Source organism: Marmota monax, unplaced genomic scaffold (genome assembly GCF_021218885.2).
Source record: "Marmota monax isolate L192 unplaced genomic scaffold, Marmota_monax_Labrador192_F-V1.1 WCK01_AAM20220418_F8-fsc00228, whole genome shotgun sequence".
In the NCBI taxonomy this organism is placed as follows: Eukaryota; Metazoa; Chordata; class Mammalia; order Rodentia; family Sciuridae; genus Marmota; species Marmota monax.
The window spans coordinates 1,448,345-1,471,963 of record NW_026695240.1 but is presented as its reverse complement, the minus strand read 5'-3'; the positions used below and the strand labels follow the sequence as shown (position 1 = coordinate 1,471,963).

At 49.5% G+C, this 23,619-nt stretch overlaps 1 protein-coding gene across 3 annotated transcripts; it reads right to left on the bottom strand.

The window, feature by feature from the left end:
- Positions 1 to 5,099: 5,099 nt before the first annotated feature.
- Hnrnpl (heterogeneous nuclear ribonucleoprotein L) lies at positions 5,100 to 19,684 on the bottom strand. 3 transcript variants are annotated; one of them, XM_046440152.1, is made up of 13 exons: positions 17,235 to 17,513; positions 15,309 to 15,427; positions 14,271 to 14,508; positions 14,057 to 14,142; positions 12,995 to 13,091; positions 12,840 to 12,912; positions 9,439 to 9,510; positions 9,047 to 9,327; positions 7,691 to 7,812; positions 7,169 to 7,370; positions 6,264 to 6,321; positions 6,056 to 6,151; positions 5,100 to 5,487 (listed from the first exon to the last, which is right to left on the bottom strand). In XM_046440152.1, the coding sequence occupies exons 1-13, from the start codon at positions 17,496 to 17,498 to the stop codon at positions 5,429 to 5,431; spliced, it is 1,767 nt and encodes a 588-aa protein (XP_046296108.1). In that variant the 5' UTR covers positions 17,499 to 17,513; the 3' UTR covers positions 5,100 to 5,428. The 3 variants fall into 3 exon arrangements, with proteins under 3 accessions (XP_046296108.1, XP_046296109.1, XP_046296107.1); XM_046440153.2 differs by lacking the exon at positions 17,235 to 17,513 and adding an exon at positions 19,533 to 19,684 and having other exon boundaries at positions 9,047 to 9,510; XM_046440151.2 differs by having other exon boundaries at positions 9,047 to 9,510.
- Positions 19,685 to 23,619: the final 3,935 nt, after the last annotated feature.

Below are 23,619 nucleotides of genomic sequence, written 5' to 3'. Positions count from 1 at the left end.
TTGGCATGTTATAGTTGTACATAATGGTGGGATGTGCTGTTACATATTTGTACATATATACAATATTGTTTTAAAAATTTGCATATTTTTATTGGTGCATTATATTTGTATACAACGATTGGAAACATTTGACAGACATGAGTATACTGTCTTTTTTATGAAATCAAGAGTACTTGGATTTATATTTAGCAACTGATGATTTAGTATGTTATAAACAACACAGATCTTTTAAAATATATATTTATAAATATTTATTCTATTTATACTTACCTAATTTATCCATTTTAATAGCTATTTGGAGATTACCCATGAAACCAAGATATCAGACAAGCACAGTTAACATTCCAAAGTTATTATTTTTGTCAAGAAAAACCCTAAAAGCAGCTGAGCACAGGAGCACCTGCAGCTACTCGGGAGGCTAAAGCAGGAGGATCCCAGTTTTGAGATCTGACATAAAACAAAACTATCTGAAGTATAGCAAGTGAGCTGGGCCCAGGGGCCACTCCTGTAATCCCAGCGATCAGGGGGCAGAGGCAGGAGGATCTCGGGTTCAAGGCCAACCTGGGCAACTTAATGAGACCTGTTTCAAAGTAAAAAAATACTTATTTTTCTGAAACCCTCAAAAAATTTTTAAAAAGGGATGGGGATGTAGCTCACCCTTTACAGCAACTGCGCTTTTCCAAGGTGTAACCATTTTTAGACAGACAATGGTGGGGGTGGGTGGCGGGGTGATCCTCAATTAGAACAAGAGGACAAAGAGAAGGACACTTTTCCTTCAGAGCTATATCTATTAAAGAGACAGGTCAGTATTGAAATAACTTATTTCCCCAAATATTGAGTACAGAGAATGTGAAAATAAACACAAGAATCAGCGTGACTCAGTCAGAGCACTGGCTCAGGATACTCCTGACGGCGGCAGCACAGGTTGGGCTGGCTTAGCTGTGGCTCAGATCATTAAGAGGCTTCCAGAGTCAAGAGGCTGACCCGGAAGACAGATCAGGTCTACTGTGGAGATTACTGGGGTTGGCTGCTTTCTGGTGTCACATTTGAAGAACTGAGGGGGAACTCAAAATGCTGGGAGGCCCATCCCTCGTGTGCCGGCTGCTCCCTCCCACCCACCCAGGGCCAGGGCTGGTGGTCTGGAGGTGTCTCCTGTGGCCAGTGTTTCATGAACAAGCCCTAAGCCCTCTCTTCTAAGGGCCCAGAAGGGTTTAGACAAGGAAGAGAGAGAACTATCACCTGTTCAAGTCCTATAGCGGCTTGAATTGAAAAGTGACACTTTTTGCCTTTGGTTTCAAATGGACTTAGGTTAGCACCTCACGGCCAGTGACAGCCTAGCTCAACAAGGACAGGCTGGGCCATTCTGCAATTGCAGGGTAAAGCAGAGAGGGAAGGAAAAGACTTAAAGACCTTTGAGCTCCTTCATGGTTTCAGAGTTCTAAGACTCTGCCAGACCCCTGGGTGCGTGTCAGCCAGCCCCTATTGCTACTCCAATCTGCGTGGCTTGGGGCTTCCCCAGACATCCAACATGGCAAGTAAGGTGACTCCAGTTTGGCTCTTCAGTCTTTAGAAGTGGAGGAAACAGAGGGAAAGACCAAAAAAGGAGCACCCACGACACACTCAGAGCCAGGCAGAAAGGGAGGAGCTCAGACTCTCCAAAGTCCAGGCCTCAGGGTTCCCACCTGGGGCGCCAAGAGATGAAGTCATGGGAGAGAAGCAGTTATCACCAGAGAAGGGTCCTCAGAGAGGGAACTGCACTCAGGGGAGTTCCCGTATACACGTGATGAAAAAGAAATTTTCAGCAAATGTCAACAGAGGTACAGATTTATTTAGGAAAGCTGAGCACACACATTCAAGGGAGAAGGCAGCTACCTCCAAAGTGAGGGATGTGTTTTGGGGGTTCCTGGCTCTTCTTTTGAATAAAACTTAGGAGTGTGGGCATTGCAAGGTATGTAGGGATATCAAGAGGTATATGTACACAATGGAATATTAGTCAGCCTTAAAGAATGAAATTATAGCATTTGCAGGTAAATGGATGGGGGTGGAGAATATCATGCTAAGTGAAATAAGCCAAACCCAAAGAACAAAAAGGCCGAATGTTTTCTCTGCTAAGCAGAGGCTGATCTATAATTGGGGGGCGGGTTAAGGAAGAACAGAGGAACTTTGGATTGGGCAGAGGAGAGTGAAGGGAGGGGTGGGGAAGGACGGTAGAGTGAGACAGACATTATCACCCAGTATACATGTATGATTACACTACCGGTGTGACTGCACCAAGCACAGCCAGAGGAATGAGAAGTTGTGGTCCATTTGTGTACTATGTGTCAAAATACATTCTACTCTCATGTATGACTGGACAAATTAGAACAAATTAAAAACAATTTTTAAAAAGATGTTTACAATGGTCTTATCCTTCTCAGGTCCTTAGGCTGATGTGGTCTCCATTATATGATTAGTAGATTACCATAGAAAGTCCCTTAAATATAAGCTTCTTAAAATGTCATATCTCTTTAATCTACTTCTTGGTGGGAAAAATTACTTCTTCTTAACAGTACAAAATGTAGATTTACAGATTTCCCAGGAATTTGGGAGTGACAGGCCTGGAAAAATATAGGAAACTCCTAAATTTAAAAAAAAAAAAATAAATATTTTTTTAAGGCTGGGGTTGTGGCTCAGTGGTGGAGCACTTGCCTCCCACATGTGAGGCACTGGGCTCAATCCTCAGCGCCACATAAAAATAAATAAATCAAGATGTTGGGTTCATCACTAAAAATAATTGTAAAAAAATATATATTTTCAGTTGTCAATGAACCTTATTTATATGTGGTTCTGAGAATTGAACCCAGTGCCTCACATGTGCCAGGCAAGCGCCCCGCCCACCTTTTTTTTTGAGACAGTCTCACGTAGTTGCTTAGGGCCTTTTAAGTTGGAGGCTGGCCCCAATCTTGCAATCCTCTTGCCTCACTCAGCCTCCCAAGGCATCAGGATTACAGGAGTGCAGTACCCTGTCTGGCCAAGACTGGTCCACTTTTTAATTCCCAATTTTCTGGTATGTCTGTTAACCTTCTTGAGAGTTACTTGTCTGTGTCATTCTTCCCTGAGAAATTTCATCCCTTTAATATTCCAGAGCTGGGGTTGTGGCTCAGTGCTCCCCTAGCATGAGTGAGACACTGGGTTTGAGCCTCAGCACCCCATAAAAATAGTCACTGTGTCCACCTACAACTAAAAAAAAAAAAACATTAAAATAAAAATACTACAGGGTCCTATTTTTCAGGGAAGTCCATTTCATACATTGTTTTAAAAAAATAAAATCCCTTGGAAAATGCATCACCCAAGAGCATAAAAATATTGGTTAAGTAGGCTGCTTAGGGAGATGCTCACCAAGGTGGTGAACAGATGTCTCTGGGCCAGTGGGACTATGGGGAACTTCCCTTCTTAATGAACATGTCTGCCAGCCAGTTTTAGACTATATAAGCAGATTCTTTAGAAAGACAGAAACTATCAACAGATGACTGTTTAATTATCCATGCTATGGAAAACACTGAAGCCTCTATACAGAAATAAAAATATGTAAGGGAAAAAATAGAAATACCTAACACATGTATAACTCTTTGGAGTAAAAAAGTATAGTTGTAAATGGCTTTATATCCAAGAGACCCCTGTGGACCATCAATGGAAGGAGACTAACAGGGAATGAAACTGGATGCTGGGTGACCAACTGGTAAAATTTACTTTGCATCCCCTTCATTAAAAAGCAAGCCGTAATTGATTTAGGAGTGAGCTTTCCTTGGTGAAGTAGGTTGGTCCAATAGATACACACGATGTAAATTTTAAAACTTCAGGTTCAATTTTCAAAGCAGGTTGTAAAGCACACCTATGTACAATCCTAAGTTGTCACTGTGATCTGTCCTGCAGGATGAGCAAAGCCCTTTAACCAACCAGACTCCTAGGCCTTGCCCACTAACTGGAGCCATCTTCCCGGGCTCACATAGCCAAGTGGGGAGTTCTGCCATTCACTACAATTATTTAGATCCTTTAACCCAAGTAACTTCACTGCTAGGAATTTACTTCCAGATTAGTATCAGAGATGTTCTCTAAGATACTTGTGTAAAGACCATACCCTGCAATGTTTGCAGTGGCAAAATAGACCTGGGAATTACTTTCAGGACACACCCACACAATGATACTCTACAGGGGTAGAGATAAGGAGATGGTTGTGTACTAAGTATGATTCATAACACAACACAAATGGCACATTTTTATAAAAATGCAGATATGAAAACATCCTTAGGAAAAAAATTACGAAGTAGTTGTTAATAAACTGGGGTGGCACGTAACTCAGAAAGTTGGGCCAGGACTAAAAAAGTGAGGGCAGCCTAGGCAACTTGGTGAGATCCTGTATCAAAAATAGGCTGGGGATGGGGCTCAGTGGTACAGCACCCTGGGTTCATCCCCAGTACGGGGGTGGGAATTATAACCATTGAGTAAATGGACTCGGAACTTACTTTTCAACTTTCTAAAAAGGCAGACATGTCCAGCATGGTGGAGCATGTCTGTAAGGCCAGCTCTCAGGAGGCTCAAGTAGGATTACAGATTTTTTGAGACCCTGTCTCAAAAAAGGAAGAGTTGTGGATTAAAAAAAAAAAAAAGGCAGACATTTACTTCCAAGACTTAGGGCCCCTTGAAGCTTAACATTTTTTTTTGGTATTGGGAATTAAACCCAGGATGGGCTAAATCTCAACACCATTTATTTGAGATGGAGGCATCTACATTGCCCAGACTGGTCTTTAACTTGTAGTTCAAGTGACCCTCCTGCACCTGTCTCCTGCACAGCTGGAACAGGCCATGGTGATGGTGCAGGGCTCTAACAGCTTACTCTGAAAATGATTCTCAACTAGAGCTCACTTGGGCACAGCCCTCCAAGAATGCTGCTAAGGCCTGCTGGGTTTTCCTCCACAGGACTCCTTCATTCTCTGCATCTTCCCATCTACAGCCCACCTTACTTCTGAGGGCTAGGCCTGCATTTCCTGAGAGCCTGGGGGCTGTGCCCTGACCCGCCAGTACCTCTTCAGAAGAGTGAGGGAAGCAAACACACCCTGCAATCCCAGCAAGTGCTATGTTTATTTTCCAAACAATTTTATTGAAATGTGCCAAGAGTACATGGGCAGCACAAATGTATGAACAGGAAAAAAAAATCACATGTACAATAATCTTTAAAAAGTGAAGGTTAATCTTGGGAGATATCAGTTCCCCCTCTCCCCTCCCCCTCCAGACTTCCAGCATTTCCATTATGGTTAAGCCTCTACTAACCTAGCATTAAAAAAAGGAATACAAGAACTTTTGCAAAAAAAAAAAAAAAAAAAAAAGACCAACGGCATAAAGGAAAGAGAAACGTTTTCCTGCTCGGGTGGGACTCTTCCTGGGCCCCTAATTAGGAGGCATGCTGAGCGGTGGAGAAGCACAACTTCAGAGTGTAAGGATACGGGCCATCTGCAAAGGAAAGGACAGAGAAGTCTGGCTGGGCTCTCCAGGGAACGCTCCCGGACCTCGTTCTCATCTGTACCCACCTCCCACTTCTGCAGTTTAACTGTGCAGAGTCTAAACTTGTCACTGCCTGATATGAAACTTAAAAAATTATCCAAATACACAAGGTATTTTCCCTTTTCTTTCTTCACTCCCATGGAGGAGCTTATTCCTACCCACATTAGCTATTCTACGCAATGGGGCCTGGCCCAGCAAATTCAAGTTGATGGCCAAGTGAAGCCCCCTTTGGGGTACCATCTCTGCCAGTCTGACACAAAAAGAACGACAGCTTGTTGGAGGACAAGTCCACACAACTCCCAAGCAGGCAGAGTGGATGGCAGCAAGCAGCCTAGCTGGCCTTCCCAGGAGACATATCATCAGACTGCTCTCCTGGCGACCAGGTCCTAGTTGCCTGCCAGTGACAGGGAGGTAATCTCGTGGGTCCTGTCTCAAAGGCAGGAGGGACAATTCTGGCCTGAAGCCAGCCAAGCTACCAAGCTACCAGGGGAATGACTCAGGACACACAGATACTCACTTGGGTTTTTCATCTGGTAATGGTTCAGGAAGCCCAAAGTCTCCAAGGCATCACTCTTGGATTCCCACTCCAGCAGTCCAGAGGAACTGCGCTCACCTGAGTAGAAAGCAAAGAGAAGGCAGAGGAGTTTTGGTGGACCTGACAGCCACCAAGCAGGGGCCTACCATCGGCCAAGGAATCAGTGGAGGAAGGCAGGGCTGCAACTCACTTTTGCCTGAGAATACTTTCACAGAAGTTGGCCGCTTCACTCCCAGCTCATCACAGATCTGCAGCAGAAACAGAGGGTGAAGGAATTCAGGGCACAAGGACTACACAAAGGGAACTCAAGCAGACCAGGGCCCATATGGCCGAGGGCTTGAGTGTTTCTGGAGGAATGGTTTCCAGTTTTTTGTTGTTGTTGTTTTAAATATTTTTAGTTGTAGATGGACATAATACATTTCTTTACTTATTTTTTACATGGTGCAGAGGATTAAACCCAGTGCCTCACGCTTACTAGGCAAGTGCTCCATGACTGAGCTACAACCCCAGCCCCTTAATCTCATACAATTTTTTTTTTAAAAGAAAACATATGGAGGGCACGATCATATATTCTTTAAAGCGTCCCTGTGACATGAAAAGAAACACAGCTTTCAATTCTCAACACTGCCAAAGACCAACTAAAAATATGCCTTTCTAATCTCCTCTCTTTAGTCACCATCTGGGTATCAACATCCTCCAAGTGTTTGCTCAAGTAAAAGTGCAGGGCATCACCTGAGGTAACAGTAGGGTCCAAAGTGAACTCTTGCTTTTAGCTCTCCTCTCTGGCTAGCTGTCCCACTTCCCTCTGACCAAGTTATCTAGGCCCTCCCTTTGGGTGTTATGCAGACACTGAGGTGCCCAGACAGGGCATCCATCAAGAATGCATTGTCACCGGGCTCTTGAAGACCTTCCCAGCGAATAAGCAGCAGCTCCAGCTTGCCAAAAATGCAGGAAGATCAAGGCAAACTCAAACTCAACTGATGCTGGAAGTTTGGTGTCACTCTCTCATGCCAAGACTGTGAGCAAGGATCCCCACCTGTCCTCGTCTGTTCTAGCTCAACCCAGAGACCAACAGAGAAACTCCATGGCACTCACCTCGAAGAAGTTCTCTTCGGTCACCTCCAGAGGGGCATTGAAGAAGTGCAGCACATTACTGGGGTGCTGGATGCGGTTCTTGGCTGCCTGCTCCGGAGTAGAGAACCGATTGTTTCTTGATTCGCTGAAGTCTTTGTAACTGCAGGACCCGTCTTCCAGCCCGTATGACTGACCGGGCATAATGGCTGGCTGCTTGGAGACACTGTTGGAAGAAATAAAAGGGAAGCTTTGTCAGACCCTCAGTTATCTCCTAAGTCTTCTACTATGGTCTCCCTCAGAGCTCAGTGGGCCCTGTGCCTGATAGTGTGGTATGCCTCAGGGTACATTGCTCCACTGCAGAGGCAAGGCTGACCTGTTTTCTCCCATGGCCTCAGAAGAGGGGCAGAGAACACAGATGCCACACCCCATTCCAGCCCAAGTACCCATATCTCAGTCTCACTATACACCTCTGCTAGGCCCACTCCCACCCATTTCTCCTTGGTCTTTCTCCAACCCTCCCTTGCCTGGCATGACAGAACTTACCAGACATTCATCTTCTGCCCAAACATGAAGTTGTTGTTGAGGTGAGTAATGGCTCGGTCAACAGCATAGCCATCAGCCATTTCCACCATGGCGGCCCCCGGCTTGCTTTTCATGAACTTTACCTGGGGAAAAGCAGCTGCAGTCAGCACTACTGCCCAGCTATGAAGTTAGCTACCCCTCCAAAGTTAGTCAGAAACAATAATGCCTGCTCTGGCTCTGGGCTTAATATTTTCTCACTGTAAGAGGGGAATCAGGGCCACCTGGAAAACTTCCCTGGCCTTTGAGCATGCTCAATCCAGGCAGCAGGGTATAGGCAGTGTTTTCCTAACTGCAAGGCAGGCCCTGGTCACAATGTAAAGGATGTTTTGTTTTGCAGGGCCAGGGACCAAACTGGTGCTGGGCAAGCGCTCTGCCACTGAGCTGCACCCCTAGCCCCAAAGGCAGGCCTATTATGTGGGTACTGCACTGAGATACAGCAAGACAGAGCAGCAGAGAGCGAGGCCAGGCAATTTAGCTCCAAATACTGCTTATGTGAACCTGGGAAGTAATTTAACCTCCATCCTTTCCTGTCCCATTAAGGTTTGTGAAAACTGAACAAATTACTACCTCTTCCACATCTTCAACAAAACTGTACACATGGACCCTTTGCCTTGTATTAACTCCTTTTCCTTTTTTTTTTTTTTGGTAGTACTAGGGCTAGGGATTGAACCCAGAGGCCCTCTATCAATGAACTACATCCCCAGCCGCTGGTTAAGTTTTGAGGCAGGGTCTTGCTAATAAGTTGCTGAGACTGGCCTGAAACTTGGAATCCTCTTGCCTCAGCCTGTTGAGTTCCTGGGATTATAGGCATGTGCCACCATGCCCACTTATCTTTAATGGGCAAGCTAGGGGCTACAGACTTAAAGTTGGTCTGAACAAAAAAAACAACAAAACACACACTCGGTCTCAGGTCAGCCAACATTCAGCCCTGGCCCACAGGGAATGCAAAAAGGCCCAGGACTGTCAGAACAGTTAAAAGTTTTCCAGGAAATTCTTACCTAATGTTCTAATGGGTACATTCTTATATACCTTTTGAATTTTTATATTCACATACTGGTTAAATCCTAGTTCTTTTTTTTAACATGATAAAATCCTGGATTAACACTGGCAATTCAAATAACCAAAACCACAATGACACAGTGAGAATAAAACAAAACCCATCTGCAAAGACTACTTGGGCCGCCTGAGTCACCCACTTCAGAGGCAGGCCTGTTCCCCACTGGCTCTTCCCCCTCCACTGCCTGGCAAGCTGAGGCCCAGAGCCTTCCTTGGGCCTGCTGGGTTTAAAGGCAAGCAACTGTCGCAGCAAAAGCTCACCTTCTCCACATTGCCATACAAGCAGAAGACATTGAAGACTCGATCACAGTTCATCTTAGATTGATCCAAGCCATAGACCATGAGCACAGGGCTGTCGGCGTGGGGGCCATACTCGGGTGGTGGGGGAGGGGGTGGGGGGTGCCCATACTGGGGGCCGTAGCGGCTTGGGCCCCGACGGTGACCCCCCACTGGTGGGCCCATCCTTCTCCCTTCGTAGTGAGGTGGGGGGGGCCCGTAGCCCTCATCATGGTAATGGCTGTGGTACCCACCGTGGGGCCCTCCTGGGGGGTGGGAAGGAAAGAGAGGGAGGACGGGTGAGAATTTGCGCGGCGGGCGGCGGGCAGGGGCACATGAGCCACGGGAGTCCACGGAGGGGAACCCCCTGCCCTCACCATATTCTGCGGGGTGATCTCCCAGGAGAGGGGGCTGCCTCTGGCGTTTATTGGGGTTACTGCCAGGGTCACCTGCAGATAGAGAAAATAGTTACAAGTCGAACTCAAGAAAAGGGATGTCCTTCTCCCTTCTGACTAGAAAGGCTAATCTCAAAGTTGCTCAGCTCCCATGAGTTTCACTGCAAACCCTTTCTTACAAGGGCTGCTGGGGATGCCTTCCTAAGTCCTAACCCAGGATGGGCGTGAAGCCCAGACCTTAAGGCCGGAACCCCACTCCCCACCCCCTGCCCACACCAAAGAGGCCAGCTTCCTTTCTTAGAGAAAAGGCCAGGCTTTCTGCTTACATGCTCTTACCCACCCCAGCCTCCTGGGGAAGCCCAGCTCTCAGGTCCTCTGGGGAACTTGTGAGCTACTATGGAACTGATGGAAGGGAAGGGCCAAGAGCAGCTTTGTAACGTAATTCCCAATGAAGGGAGGAAAGGGTAAGAGCCGATAAAAATAACCAAGGAAGGGCAGACACAGGATAAAGTCTGGCCACCAAAACCCCAAGGCTCTGGGAGCTCTAGGTTCCATTCTCTTGTCGTGTGCTCTCTAGTCCCTCTGTTCTCAACCCTGGGCCCAGTCACCCTCCTCCCCAGTCCCATCCAGCCCAAGGAGACAGACTGTAGGAGCTGACGAGCAGGGCAACAGCAGAATCAGATCAAGTGAGCAGTCATGTACAAGGCATTAACATTCTCAGACCCAACAATGGCGCAGATTCACCCCCCCAACCCCAGCTGCAGTTTATAACCACTGCCATTAATTTAGCGCTTAAGTGGCAGACACTGGGCTAAACGCTTTACAGACATCACAGCTTCTTGAATTCCTCACAACAACCCTATGAGGTAGGTACTAATGTTTTAGCCCCATTTTACAGATAAAAAAACTGAGTAGTTACCTTTTAACTGAGCAGTTAAAAGACACTTTGGCTCAAGGTCACAAAGCAAGTTAGTGGCTGGGCCAGGATTTGAACCGGGTCTGGCAGACTGCAAAACCCAGGGCTCGAAACCAATGCCCCTTTCTGCCACCTGGCCTGGGTTTTGTTTTTTAACAGTCAAGTCATTACAAAGATGGAAAAGGGCTACTTACAGCAGAAGTACAGAGTACAATGTCCATTTGTCACAAAAAACAAATCTGTATTTTCTCTTACCATTGGACGCTTCAACAGTGAGTTAGCACAGTTCTGAAAGATGGCGTCCCATCAAACATACACTGCGACCCTGCATCACATGGTTTTACAGTCATAAATACAAGTTACGGTACACATCCGCTACATTTTTTAAGAATTGTTTTAAAAGTCAATGTTTTGATTAAATCAAAATTGGCTCACAGATGTTCTGTCCTCAGAAGATATCAGAAAAGTGGAAATAAAGGTGTATGAAGTGGGTAGTGTCCCTCCGTGTTGTCACCTCCTCACATTGTGTGCTGCAGTGCGGTGCTTCTGGCTGTGTAGCGCTCCATGTGCGTGTCTCCTGGTATGAAGTGTGCCAGTGGCCCCACTATGCCCGCGCTTTTGGCCTTGGGAGCGCGCCTGGTTACCCACCAGCAGGTAACTGTGTGCCTCTGAGCTGTTTGGCTGTCTGGTTTTAGATCTGTTTTGGTTTTTTGATTTTTTTTTTGTTGTGGTTTAAGTTTTTTTGGTTTGTTTCTGATCTCCAGTTGGTGCAGATTATGTTGGCAGCCGGTGACTGCAGAAAAAATAAAAATATCAAAACAGAAAAGAAAAAAAGAAGGCCCTCCCCAAACCAAAGGACTTAAAAAAGCAACCCATATGGCGAGGAATGGAGAGAGGATCCTATTGTCTTGGAGGCCCATGGAATCTACTTCAGTCTATGAAACGTTCTCCGAAAAGAGCACCGCTGGCTGGCTGGGAGAGCTCTGTTCTCTGTGTTTCCTACTTCTGTGTACATTCTTGGGTTCAAGTTTGCTTGGATTTTGACTTTTTTTTTTTTTTAATGTTTAATAAAAAAGCAGTGTCTGCTGCCATGTTGCGTTTCTTTCTCTCTTTGTCTCTGTCTGCCTCTGTCTCTGTGCTTGTAGCTGTTCCTTGGAGCGCGGTGTGGTGTTCTTGATGTAGTGAGCTCAAGTCTGCGGCTGTTTCTGGGGACGTGGTGGAGGCTGCATGTTCTGTTCTCTCCAGGAAGAGCTAGTGGTTTTCTACCCTGTGTGTTGGTGAGCAATGTGCAGAGGCAGAGCCGCTGAAGTATGGTTCCTGAGGGGGTGGCGAAGCACCGCCCTCACTCCAGGTTACCTCATCAGCCCTCGATTTTTTTTTTTTGGCCCCAGCCTTGGGGCAGCCAAAGCTGAGAGGCATCAAAACCAATGCACAGCCAGCCCCTGCCACTAGCCCCTGCCGGTCTGCACATCTTCTACTTATGTTCCTTGGAGAAGAAATGGTTGGTTGCCATGTTTCTGTTAGCAGTCATGTAATGCCATTGCCCGCTCTGGTACATTCACTTGGTCACCAATTTGTCTCTGACCTTTGGAGCAGCCAGGCCCACAGGGCCTATTGTGAGGGTCCTGGGGAGTCTAGCCCACCCTGCCCACTGCTTTCCCAGCTGCAAAGGCGAGCAAAACAGGCCTCCCTAGGAGTGGGGCCTCTGCGATGTCAGCAACCAGCCTCCTCCCTCAGCCCATGGCCTAGTCCGACGAATCAGACCAAGATTTGGACGGTCTTGCTGATTTTCAAAGGGGGTGCCGCTGTTTTTCAAAGGCAATCCTCCACCTCTCCCGCCTACCAAAGGCAAACCATTCTTGGCAGACACTAGGAAGGGGGTAGTCCATTTGGGCCCCCTGCAGAGTTGTTGAGTCCCCTCTACAAATGAGGTGTGGCATGTCCGCCCTGGTCCAATCCAGAATGTCTGACCTCCACAAGGTCAGCTTGCTCAAAAGCTCTGCTGCAAAGTCCAGCAGCCCTCATCACCTGCTCCATCTGTCACCCCCACAACCAGACCCTCTGAACAGCAGAGAGCAAGAGGACCATTCCTGGCCCAGTGGAAATGAGTCAATGACCCTAACCAGGCTCTAGAAGGAAAGCAGCAATATCCAACTGGGAGCTGCTACTGGGTTCTAAGCCCCCTGTCAGGCTTCATCCTCAGTGAAGCCATGCTTCCCACCTGGTCCAAGCCTCAGCCTTGACTCTGCACCCTCAGCTCTTCAGAGGGCCCCAGGCAGGACCTGCACAGGTCCCTCATTCGCCCTCTTATCACTGGGGTGTCTTTTTCAAGAACTGACCCCAAGGCCCTCCCATGTCCATAGGGAGCCCAATGGCATTACATAACCCTGAGCCCGGGTCTATGAAGTGCACTAGTCGAGTGAAGGCGAGGCAGGTATGTTTAGAACAAAGTGGCCGTCAGGATTACCTTGTCCACTGAGGTTGGGGTTTGTGTAGTCCCAAGTATCTTGATCATTCTTGAACACATTCAAGCGTGTAGGCTGTAAGGACAAGACAAAGCTTGAGACCAGCCATCCCGTCTCACCTAGAAGCTGCCAAGGAGCAATCACTTCCCAAACCTACCTTTGCATATTCGATCTTCAAAGTGCAACAGCCAGAATAGATGTCAGCCCCATTAAGTGAGGCCTTGGCCCGCTGGGCACTTTGCACTGAGTCAAATGTGAGCTTAATTAAGGAAGGTTCCCTTGTTGAAGCTCTTTGGAAAGGACTTCCAGTTGTCTCAGGGATGAGTTCAAGACAGTACTCAGACTGTGGTGCATGTGGGCTCTGGGGTCAGCTTACCGCCACAGCCTCAGGTGACAAGTCAAAACTCTGGAGATGGGACTGGAGTGTTGCCCATGGAGGAGTGGCCACTGTCCAGAGTACTCCCATGATCTGTACTAGCCCTGACATCATCAGAGATGGTAACACCTCCTCAGCACCACCACTCCAAGCCAAGTCATCACCACCTTCTTTGCCCCAGTTGTCTCTCATGCTGCCGTAACCTCAGAAACATCAGGTTATAATTCCTCCTGAAAAGCCCATTAGTAGCTTCCTAGTGAACCCTGACAAAGCACCACACTACTGTCCAAGATACTCTAAAGGAAACCCTCTACCTTGTGGGCTACTCCATGCTCTTCAAATCCTCATGTCTCCCCTCCTTATCTCATGACCTATGCAAAAGCCATTTACTCTCCACCTGAAATGCCCATTCCTGTCTCCTCATGGAAATAGGACAGCCTTCCTTGGGGACCTGTCCAAGTCTCCTTTTATACTCTTTTCACCATAAATCTCACAATTCATTCTTTCGTTCTTTTTAAAATATTGTTTACTTGTCAACAGATCTTTATTTTATTTACTTATACACGGTTCTGAGAATCAAACCCAATCAAAACCACTTGCTAGGCAAGCACTCTACCACTAAGCCACAACCCCAGCCCTTAAAGTTCACTCTTTCTTAAGATTTTCACTATTACAACATATGTCTGGTTTCTAGTTATCTCTCTAATCAGATCTTGAACTCTATAAAGGCATCTGGTATATGGCGGACATTCAGTATACACATGCTAGGCAAAAAAATGTTCCTAAGCCACACCCTGTTGAGAACCCCACCCCAAAAGCCACCTACTTCCCCATAAAGGATATTCCACCATGGCCTGGACTCCATTCTTCCGGAAAATGACAATTCTCTGGACAGGACCACAAGGATTACAGATAGTATAAAGAACATCCTGTAAAAGCAAAGACAGGCAAGATGAAAGAGTCCTGGGAAATCAGTCTGGCGTGGGGAAGTGACAGGGAGATGAAGAAGGGAAGACACTTTGCAGAGGAGCCTACAGGAATGCCTGCTGACACGCACCGTGGTTATGGAATAGATGGGGTTCAGGATGGTAAAGAGAAGCACACTGTTAACACTCCGGGAGTCATCTGAGTCCCCAGGGCGAGAGATCTTCTGGCTGGTAGAATAATTGACAAAAGCAGGGTGACCAGCGATATAGATTTGGTTGTCGGCTGCGTAGTTCACTGCATTGCAAGCCCCCAACACATCTTCAAATTCTACCAGGGCTTGTCTCTTCTTAGGCATCACCACCACATAGCTGGCAGAGAGAACATAGGTTTCAATCATCTTGGGGGAATGGAAATTATGAGAATGTCTCCCAGTTTTCTTTAAAATGACCCAACCCCAATACTCCATGCCACAGGTGTAGTTTTAAGTCACCCCTTCCTCTGGGACCTCCTTCTGACCTCTCCTCCTCACTAGACTGAGTCAGGTGCCTCCCACATACAAGAGTTTACCCTATAATAGTGCTGAACTCTCTGGATGGACAAGTTTCTGGAAAAAGGAATCTAGGATAATTTTGTTCCCTTTTGTATTCCCACCACCTCACATGTGCCAAATAGTCAACAAAAATTTGCTGCTGAGTAAAGCAATGTTGACCAGAAAGTATGAGGCAGAGAAAAAGAGAAGAAAGGATGTGGAACTTGCTACAAGAGGATCCAAAGTTCAACCCCAGGAGTAGAGATGGTGTAAACCTAGTCAAAGGACCTCAGACCAGAAAGGCAAAATCACTACTTCCAACCAGAAACCAGTGTCACAAAAGCACACTAGGACCTGGGCACAGTGGTACACTGTAATCCTAGCAGCTCAGGAGGCCGAGGCAGGAGGATCACGGGTTCAAAGCCAACTTTAGGAACAGGAAGGGACTAAGCACCTCAGTGAGACCCTGTCTCTAAGTAAAATCCAAAATAGGGCTGGGGATGTGGCTCAGTGGTCAAGTGGCCCCAAGTTCTATCCTCAGAGCGCGCATGTGCGCGCGCGCGCGCGCGCGCACACACACACACACACACACACAAACAAAAAAAAACCAAGCACACTCCTGGTCTTTGGGCCCCGTACCTGATGGGTCCAAACTCCTGCAATGCCTCCACAAGGTCAGCTTCCACCACACCGTCAATCAGGCCCCTGATGTGGACAACTGGGGAGGCAGGGGTTTTGTGGGGGTCATCGTAGTTCTCCTGAAAAAGGAAACAGAAACAACACCTCATTTTGTGACATACAAGATCATAGTCCTCTGTGTTGTTGGAGATCCAGTCAAATAAGTTACGTGTCACCCAGGAAAGATGCATGGGGCAGAAGAGAGGGAGCAATTCAACCCAATCACCCCAAAAGGATTCTGGACCAGCAGAATAACAGCCCTGAGTGGTAGCCACTTGCCCATTGGCTCTAGCTTCTGAGAAAGGGAAAAAGGTGGAAGGGAAAAATCTCAACTTTTACATCCCTCCAAGAACCATCTCTCCTCCTGCTCAATCAAGGAAACACAGAACAGTGGCTTAGAAAGCAACCTAGCAGGTGAGGCTTAAACAGCTATCTGCTGTGGTGTGAACAGACTGTTTTCTGCATGTGCCCCACCTTCTTTGTATTTTCTGGTTGAGCAAACCAGGCACGACTGTTCTCCACCAGTCATCCCCAAGTCCAGCCAGGGCAAAATAGTATGTGCCCTTAAACTTGTGGAAGACCAGACAATTTTGACTCCTTCATGCCTTTTATCGCTCCCACCAAAATCTGCTTCGAGAAATACTGCCTAAGCTGGACTAAGGAAAAAGGGGTGAGGAAACTCAAAGAAGAGCAACTTCAACCCACACCACTAAGTTCCTTCTCAGAGGAAGTGTCTTTCCAGTCACAGAGATAGCAGCCTCTGGGACTCAGGAGCAAAGTAACTTTCTCCTCCATCTCTCCTGGGCTCTGGGCCCAGCCTCCTGTCTGAGAAATCACTGGGCACAAGACCATGGAACAGGGACAGAACTGGATTCTATTTCAGGAACCGACTGCACAAACCACAGGAGACACACCCTTCCCGGTGGTTATGGGTCCTGAGTTCTAATTCCAGAATTGTCCCTCACTAGCTATGTGATGGAATCTCCCTTATCTTTTGCTTGTTTCCTCTCTGGAAACTGGGAATTCATATACCTGCCCCAAACCCACAGAACAGAGATTCCTTAATAGAATGACTTCTGAGCAGGTCAAACAGAGCCCGGGAAGACCGAGCAGAAGCCCTTTAATAACTTCCGCGGATGGGGCTGGCCCCTACCCACAAGGGACAACTGGTGTTTTTTCGGGGGTGGCAGATTTAAGAGGCTGAATCCCTCCTCCCGTGGCCACCGGGGAATATTTGGGTTTATCAATCTCCAAGAAATTGAAATCGTAAGCAAACGTGTCAAGGTTCCAAAGTCTGGCTCAACTCCCAGACAACTAAATCTGCCTCTCGCAAATCTTCCTATTTCCAACGCCCACAAAAATAGGGAAAATATTCTGCGCTGGGGTATATTTTTCAATAAATCAATAACTGGAGGCCGGCAGTCAAGGCGTGACGCTACTGGGATCAGACAGCGATCGGCCTGAATTCCCCACTCCGCCGGGCCGCCGCCCACCCGTTCCCGCTCACGAGATGCCCCCCCCAACCGCCCACGAGGCCAAGCGAGAGAAGCGCGCCTGCGCACCGGGCCACAGAAGAAAATGATAAAGGGGGGGAAAAACGGCCCGGCCGCGTGCCCGACCCCCACACGCTAGCCCGCGGCGCCTGCGCAATACGTTGCCCGCAACGCGAGCAGCTTCCTCCACCCCCTCAACCCCCGCTCAGGATTGCGCGCACGCGCAAGTGCCTGTCCTCGCGCAATCCCCGCCGTTTGCCCAACGCCTGCCCCTCCCCCACTCCCGTCAGCGGCGCGAGGGCTTAGGCGCCTGCGCAGAGGGGCCCCCCAAAATAAATACCCTGAAAGTACGAAAATTTCCCACCCTTCCCAGAGTCTAAAGCCCTAGCCTCACCCCGCCGCCGCCTCCCGCTGCCCCGGCTCCTCCACCGCCGCCGCCGCCGCCTCCGTGCTGGTCGCCGGCGTTGTCAGTCTTCAGCCGTTTAGGAGCCCGGCCGCCCTCACTGCCGCCGCCGTAGTAGCGGCCACCGCCGCCTCCGCCGCCCGCCGCCGCCATCTTCACCATCGCTCCCGACCGCCTCAGCTGCTCGTCCGGCTGCTGCCTCTGCTCCAGCCGCCGACGCCGCTTCTCCGCCCGGGGCAGCAGCCTCCGCGACATGGCGGCGCAGAACCCGCCTCCCCCCGCCTCTCATTGGGGGAGGGACCCGCCCGTCACCCGCCGCCCCCACCCGATAGGGGGAGCCACTGGCCCCGCCGCGGGGGGAGGGGAAGCTTCTGCACGCCTTACACGACTATTGGACCCGGCTCACGCCGTTCTGCAGAAGGGCCCACCCTCGTTTGTCTGAAACACTCCTTATAGGCCAGGGCTTTCTGCCAGTCATTTCTCCAATCCCGCCGCCTTAAAATAAACCCCAACTTGATAGGTCAGATTTCTGGCATTGCCCGGCCTCACCAAGAGCGCCTAATAGGAGCGACTCTCCAACTTTCGGGAGAAGTCCCGCCTCCTTCCCACTTTCGTTGGTTTTGTCGCTAGTCCGTCAAACTGAAAATCTTCAGTCTCCCCAGTCACGACTACCTTCCAGAGCCACTCTGCAAGGAGGCAAGGAAGGCGTTCATTTTTGTCTCTTTGCAGTGGTTACTACAGATGCCTATCTTTTCTGTCACCACCCAATTGGTCAATGGAGAGTGGAAAGAGTACGCTCTCGCTAGATGGTAGGACTACTGATGGTCTCTGATTGGGTGAAAAAGGGAAGCCATAGGCGCTCTTTGGCGCAGTCTAGGAACGGATCTGAGCAAGGACGCATGCGCCTATGTGCTTTTCGGGGCCTCCAGAGGCGGGGCGACTCTTCAAGGAAGCAATCGCGGGAGTATCTAGGGTATTTTTTGGTTGTCTGATGTTTGCCGCTCCGGAAGTCTAGAGCCACAGAGAGGGCAATTCCCTGCTATCTACATTCCCATCACTGTACCTTGTACCTCTTCACAGCCAACCTACTCACGGCCGGTTTTTTTTTTCCCCTTTTTAACTCTGTTCTCACCCTGTCAGTTCGGCAGTCATTTCTCCACCTCTAAATTTGGCCACAGTAACTCCTTTCAGTTCCCAGAAGGGGAAGGAGCTTTCCCACACCTCTCCATCTTTGCCCTTGTGCGCCCCTCTCCGCAGAATACTTTTCCCGCTCTCCCTCCAATAGAAGCTAAGGGTCAACTCCCTGTCGGTGCAGTCAGAGTTCAGCTCCCTACCCACCCGGACCCCCAGGATTTGCCTTCTGATAACTCAAGCCACTGGCTTTCACAGGACGGCCCTGAAGTGGACTCCCGGGATGGTACCCTCAGAGGCTCCAGCGAAGCCCAAAGACCCGAGCTCGGGGGCGGGGCGCCGGAGTTACAGTAGTGGAGGGGCCGGGCCCACCTCCCACGAGGAGGGCCGTGCAGTGACGGGGCTGACCCCACCCCCGCGGGGGGCACTGACGAGCTAGGGGCGTGGCTCAGGGTAGGACGCTCGCTTTGCCTGCTCGAGGCCCGGGGTTCCATCCCCATCACCAAAAATTAAATAAAAAGAAATAATGAGAAGCAGGCAAGTGAGTCTAGGGGTCGTGGGAAAGGCGGAGGACGGGCCCAAAGGTGCTCCGGAACCTTTCCGCCCGGGTGAAGGGGTTCCCACAGTCTGCGCCCTGCGGAAACTAAGTTTGAAATGGGGTCAAGGGCACAGAAAGAATGGAATAGTGCCAGTTTGGGGGACTAAAGTTTTTTGGGAAAGTATCTGAGGAGACCCTAAAATCAACTGCCAAGTCGCACCCGGAAGATCACAAAACCCGGCAGGACTGGGACAGAGGGCGCCACGGGCTCTGGGTCACGTGACGTGAGCGGAGGGCGGGGTCGCGGGCCCAGACGTCAGAGGAATGCGGTGGGGGAGGGGAGGACCCCGGGCCCCTCCCCTCCCCGCCCCCGCGCCCGGCCCGGACGCCCCTCGCGCCGGCGTGCGCCGACTGAACGCTGCGGAACCGGTCCGGGCGCCGCGCGCCGCAGGCCCTCTCCCCTCAGCGCGCGCCCACGGCGGCGACCCAGCGGCCGCGCCGTCTGCACCCCACGCTCGCGGCCGCCGCCCCACCCCCAGCCCTCCGCGCGGACGGCCGCGGGTAGCGCCTCTGGCCAGTGCCCCCGCGCCCCTCCCTGACCCCGCGCCCCAGTCCCCTACCAGCTCGGCGGCGAGCCTGGCCGGCCGTCCGGGATCGAAAAGAGCAGACACTGGGAAGTTTTGGGGGAGGGAGGGGCGGGCCTTAAAGGGACCACGACCTCTTTTCAGCGTGGAAAAAAAAAAATGTGTGCGGGGAAGACCGAGGAGGCCACGAGGCCAGAAAGGAGTAGGAAGAGCACCGGACGCCGCACTCGAACTCCGCGCCTCTTCCCCAGACCCCCACCCCCGCAGGCAGAGGGTCGTCCTTCCTCTTGGTCAGCCAAGTGCCGGGTTGGTTTGTTGGGTTGCGTGGTACAGATGGCCAAACGGACTCGGGTGCAAGTGACTGACCCAAGGCGCCTGGGCGTGTCAGTGGCTGGGCAGGTTTGTCTGACGTCAAGGCAGAGGCATAGCCCGGCCCTGCAGTGCCTGTGTGGTTCTGGGGGCAGCAGTAGAGGTGGAGGTGAGGAAGGCTCCGCGGTCACGGTACCGTGTTCTGATAGGAGGCTGCTGCTTTGGGAAACTGAGTTAGCCATCCGGAGCCTCTGTTTCCCCATCCATTAGGGGCTCAGTCCTAGCACCTTCCCCAGGGTGATCGTGAGGACTGCTTGGGTGCATGGAACAAAGGGGACCTAAGAGGCTTACCCCCATTTCACAGATGACCTAAAACAAGCCCACAGAGTGCGCAGAACAGCTAGAAATTCCACAGCAGGGCCGCCTGTCAAAGAGCAAGTCACTCCCCTTAACTCTGCGCCAAGCGGCCAAGTGAAATCTGAGCTGCACAGGTTCTTGGAAACCCACACCTACCCCCTTTCTACTAGTTTTCCGCCTGGCACAAACACTGCCTTTCCTTTTATTTGTTAAATAGCCAAAGTTCACTCTTGCCTGGGGCCTTTGCCTTAGCTGATCCGCTCACCTGGATGTTCTTTCCCCACTTTGCTCCTTGTTATCTGACCTGCCTCGTCTGGGATGTCAGGTCTTGACCGTTCCAGCCTAGTTAATCTTCACACAGTTTTTGTGTGTGTTTGGGTACCAGGTATTGAACCCAGGGACACTTAACCACTGTGCCTGAGCCACACCCCCAGCACCCCCCCATACACACACCTTTTTTTTGGAGAGGGTGTCTTGCTTAGGCCTCACTAATTGCTGAGGCTGGCCTTGAACTTGCCATCCTGCCTCAGCCTGAGTTGCTAAGATGCCAGGGATGTGCGACCTTGCCAGCTCTCCATAGTTTTAATCATGGCTCCCCACTTAACTACCTTTTTATTCTTCTGCCATAGGACATAGGAACCTTTCCAGACTTTGGGGGCCAAAAGTAAGTTACATAACCCATTACTTTATTCTTTTCTTTTTTCTTTTTTTTGTAGTGGGGATGGAACCCAGTGTAAGGTCCTTACTTAGCATCTGGACAGCGATCTTAAGTGAGAAAGGCTCACCACCCTGTCATACCAACCCAACCCTTCACTGCCTGCATTCTTTCCCGCCCAAGGGAGCATCACCAACCCCACCCTTAACCACTCACATTAGGACACGCCTGGCTCTAATCCCTGAACCTGCCCCATCAAAGTCCCAAACCCCAAGCCTGTTTTGCCTCTCTCCATCTATGGAGAGATGTGCCTTTATTTGTCACCTTGGCAAAGGGAGCCTCCCTCAACGTCTACGCAGACTCTAAACGTCTACTTCAGGCCTCCAAGCTTCTCACTGCCATTGGAACTGAAGATGGCGGCTAAGCGACCTCCTTCTCCAGTGGGCACTTCCCTCTTGACCTCTTTCCTTGTTATAGGCCTTTGGCTGATGCTCACTGCCTGCGTCTTTAGATTTATTCAAGCCAGATTCAAAGGATCTCTCCCCAAACCATGAGCCAGCTTCTGTCACAGGTCAGCATCGCCTGGCTCCTCCTGACTGTCACCATTGCCTCAGTGACACCCAGTGCCCCTAACAAGGGTCCAGATGCCGCCCCTTCCCAGCAGGAAGAGGCTACAGAAGATTGATCTATGTCCCTGTCCCTTAGGGGGCCCAAAAACAAAAATAAAGGGGGAATGTAAAGTCCTTGCTTAGCATCTGGACTGCCATCTTAATTGAGAAAGGCTCACCACCCCCTCACACCAACCCAACCCCTAACCACCCACAGTAGGACCCGCCTGGCTCTAATCCCTGAACCTGCCCCATAAAAGTCCCAAATCCCAAGCCTGTTGTCTCTCTCCATCTATGGAGAGATGGCCTTCAGCTCTGACAAGTTACCTCTCCTGTGTATCTATTTCTCGCTCACCTATCTCCTGGTTCCTCACTTTCCTTTCACCCAGGGCCGAGGCAAGCCCCCAGCACCAAGCTGTAGCCCAGCCCTTTATTTTATTTTGAGTCAGGGTCTTGCTAAGTTGCTGATAATGGCCTCAAACTTGTGATCCTCTGAGTCGCTGGGATTTAGGTGTACATTACATTTTGGATGCTTTACATTTTGTACATTGCATTTTGGTTAATGGCATGCATACCCCACAGAGGTCCCATAAGAAGGTCTAGCCTAACAATGCCAGCCATCTTCATGGTAAGTACACTGATGTTTGCATAATTCCTGGGGCCTCCCCTGCTTAAGTGAGGCTGCATTCCTCAATGACCCTCCCTGCAGGCATTCAAGCATTTAACAGTTGTTAATTGAGCCCACACCATCTGGGGCAGGTGGGTTAAAACCGTCAATGTCAACGACAGAGCTAAAATCAACACTTCGGGGATGACTTTCGATGGACAATAAATGGGGAAAACTTGTGAGATGGCGGTAACTGCTGGGAAGAAAAATGAGGCGAAAAGGACCCGGGGTTGTGTGAGGGCAGTGTGCGCTGCTCAGAGGGGTCCCTAGGGGAGGCTTCTTTGGGAAGGTGACATTGTGGATACTGGGAAAAGAGCGTTCCAAGCCCAGGGACAGCCAGTGTAAAGACCCTGAGGTGCCAATGGGCAGGGCCATGACTCCAAACCGCTCTTGTGGGGCTCACCTGTGGGGCTCAAAGTGGCTGGTGCCCAAGCCCCCGGGTTACTTTGGCTATTGTCACCAGTGTGAGACACCACGATGAAGTACTGCTAGGGCTATAACTCAGTCGTAGAGCATTTGCCTCAGATGTGCTGAGCCCTGGGTTCAAGTCTCAGTACCACAAAAAAAGTTAATTAGGCAACAACAACAAAAGTTAATTTGGCAATACATGTACGTGATGCAAACATCAAACAGCAATCAAACATCAAACTTGGAATGATCAGCCTCCTTGCCTGTCCTCATTTCTCTCCCAGAGGCAGCCATTGCTACCAATCCCTGAGAATTGCATGGTTGGGCAATTTTGTCACATGAACGTCATGGAATGTTCTAACACAAACCTGAATGGCATGGCCACCTACACACCTAAAGTATGTGCAGTGCCTATTGGTTCTTTGTAGACCAAAGAGTGATTATGTGTGACATTGACTGTACGATACCCTTTTCCATATTTCATACAAATGTTTCTGGTCTTTGACTTTTTTTGGAGGATCATTTTGTATTTGTATATAAAGAACTGCTTCATTATTTGTTTTTTGTTTTCACTCTTAAACAATCTTATAAACCAAAGCATTGCCTTAAAATTGTAACTTAATGCCTCTAGATATTCCCCACCCACCTTAAAAAATAAAATATTAGTGTCTTTGGGCCCTTTTCCTTGTCTCCCTTGAATTGCCTTGCCATCTCTGCACTCAAGGGGGTGACCACTAAGCCAGGCATGGCAGGGTGCACGGGTAATCCAGGGAGCTCTGGAGGCTGAGGCAGGAGGATCACCACGTTCAAAGCGAGCCTGAGCGACTTAGTAAGGCCCTAAGCAACTCAGTGAGATCCTGTCTCTAATTAAAATATAAAAAAGGGCTGGGGATGTGGCTCAGTGGTAAAGTGCCCCTGGGTTCAATCCCTGGTACCAAAAAAAGGGGAAAAAAAAAAAGGTAACCACTGTCCTGAAATTTGTCTTTATAACATACTTGCTTGGGCTGGGGATGTGGCTCAAGCGGTAGCGCGCTCGTCTGGCATGCGTGCGTCCCGGGTTCGGTCCTTAGCACCACATACAAAAAAAAAAACAAAGATGTTGTGTCCGATGAAAACTGA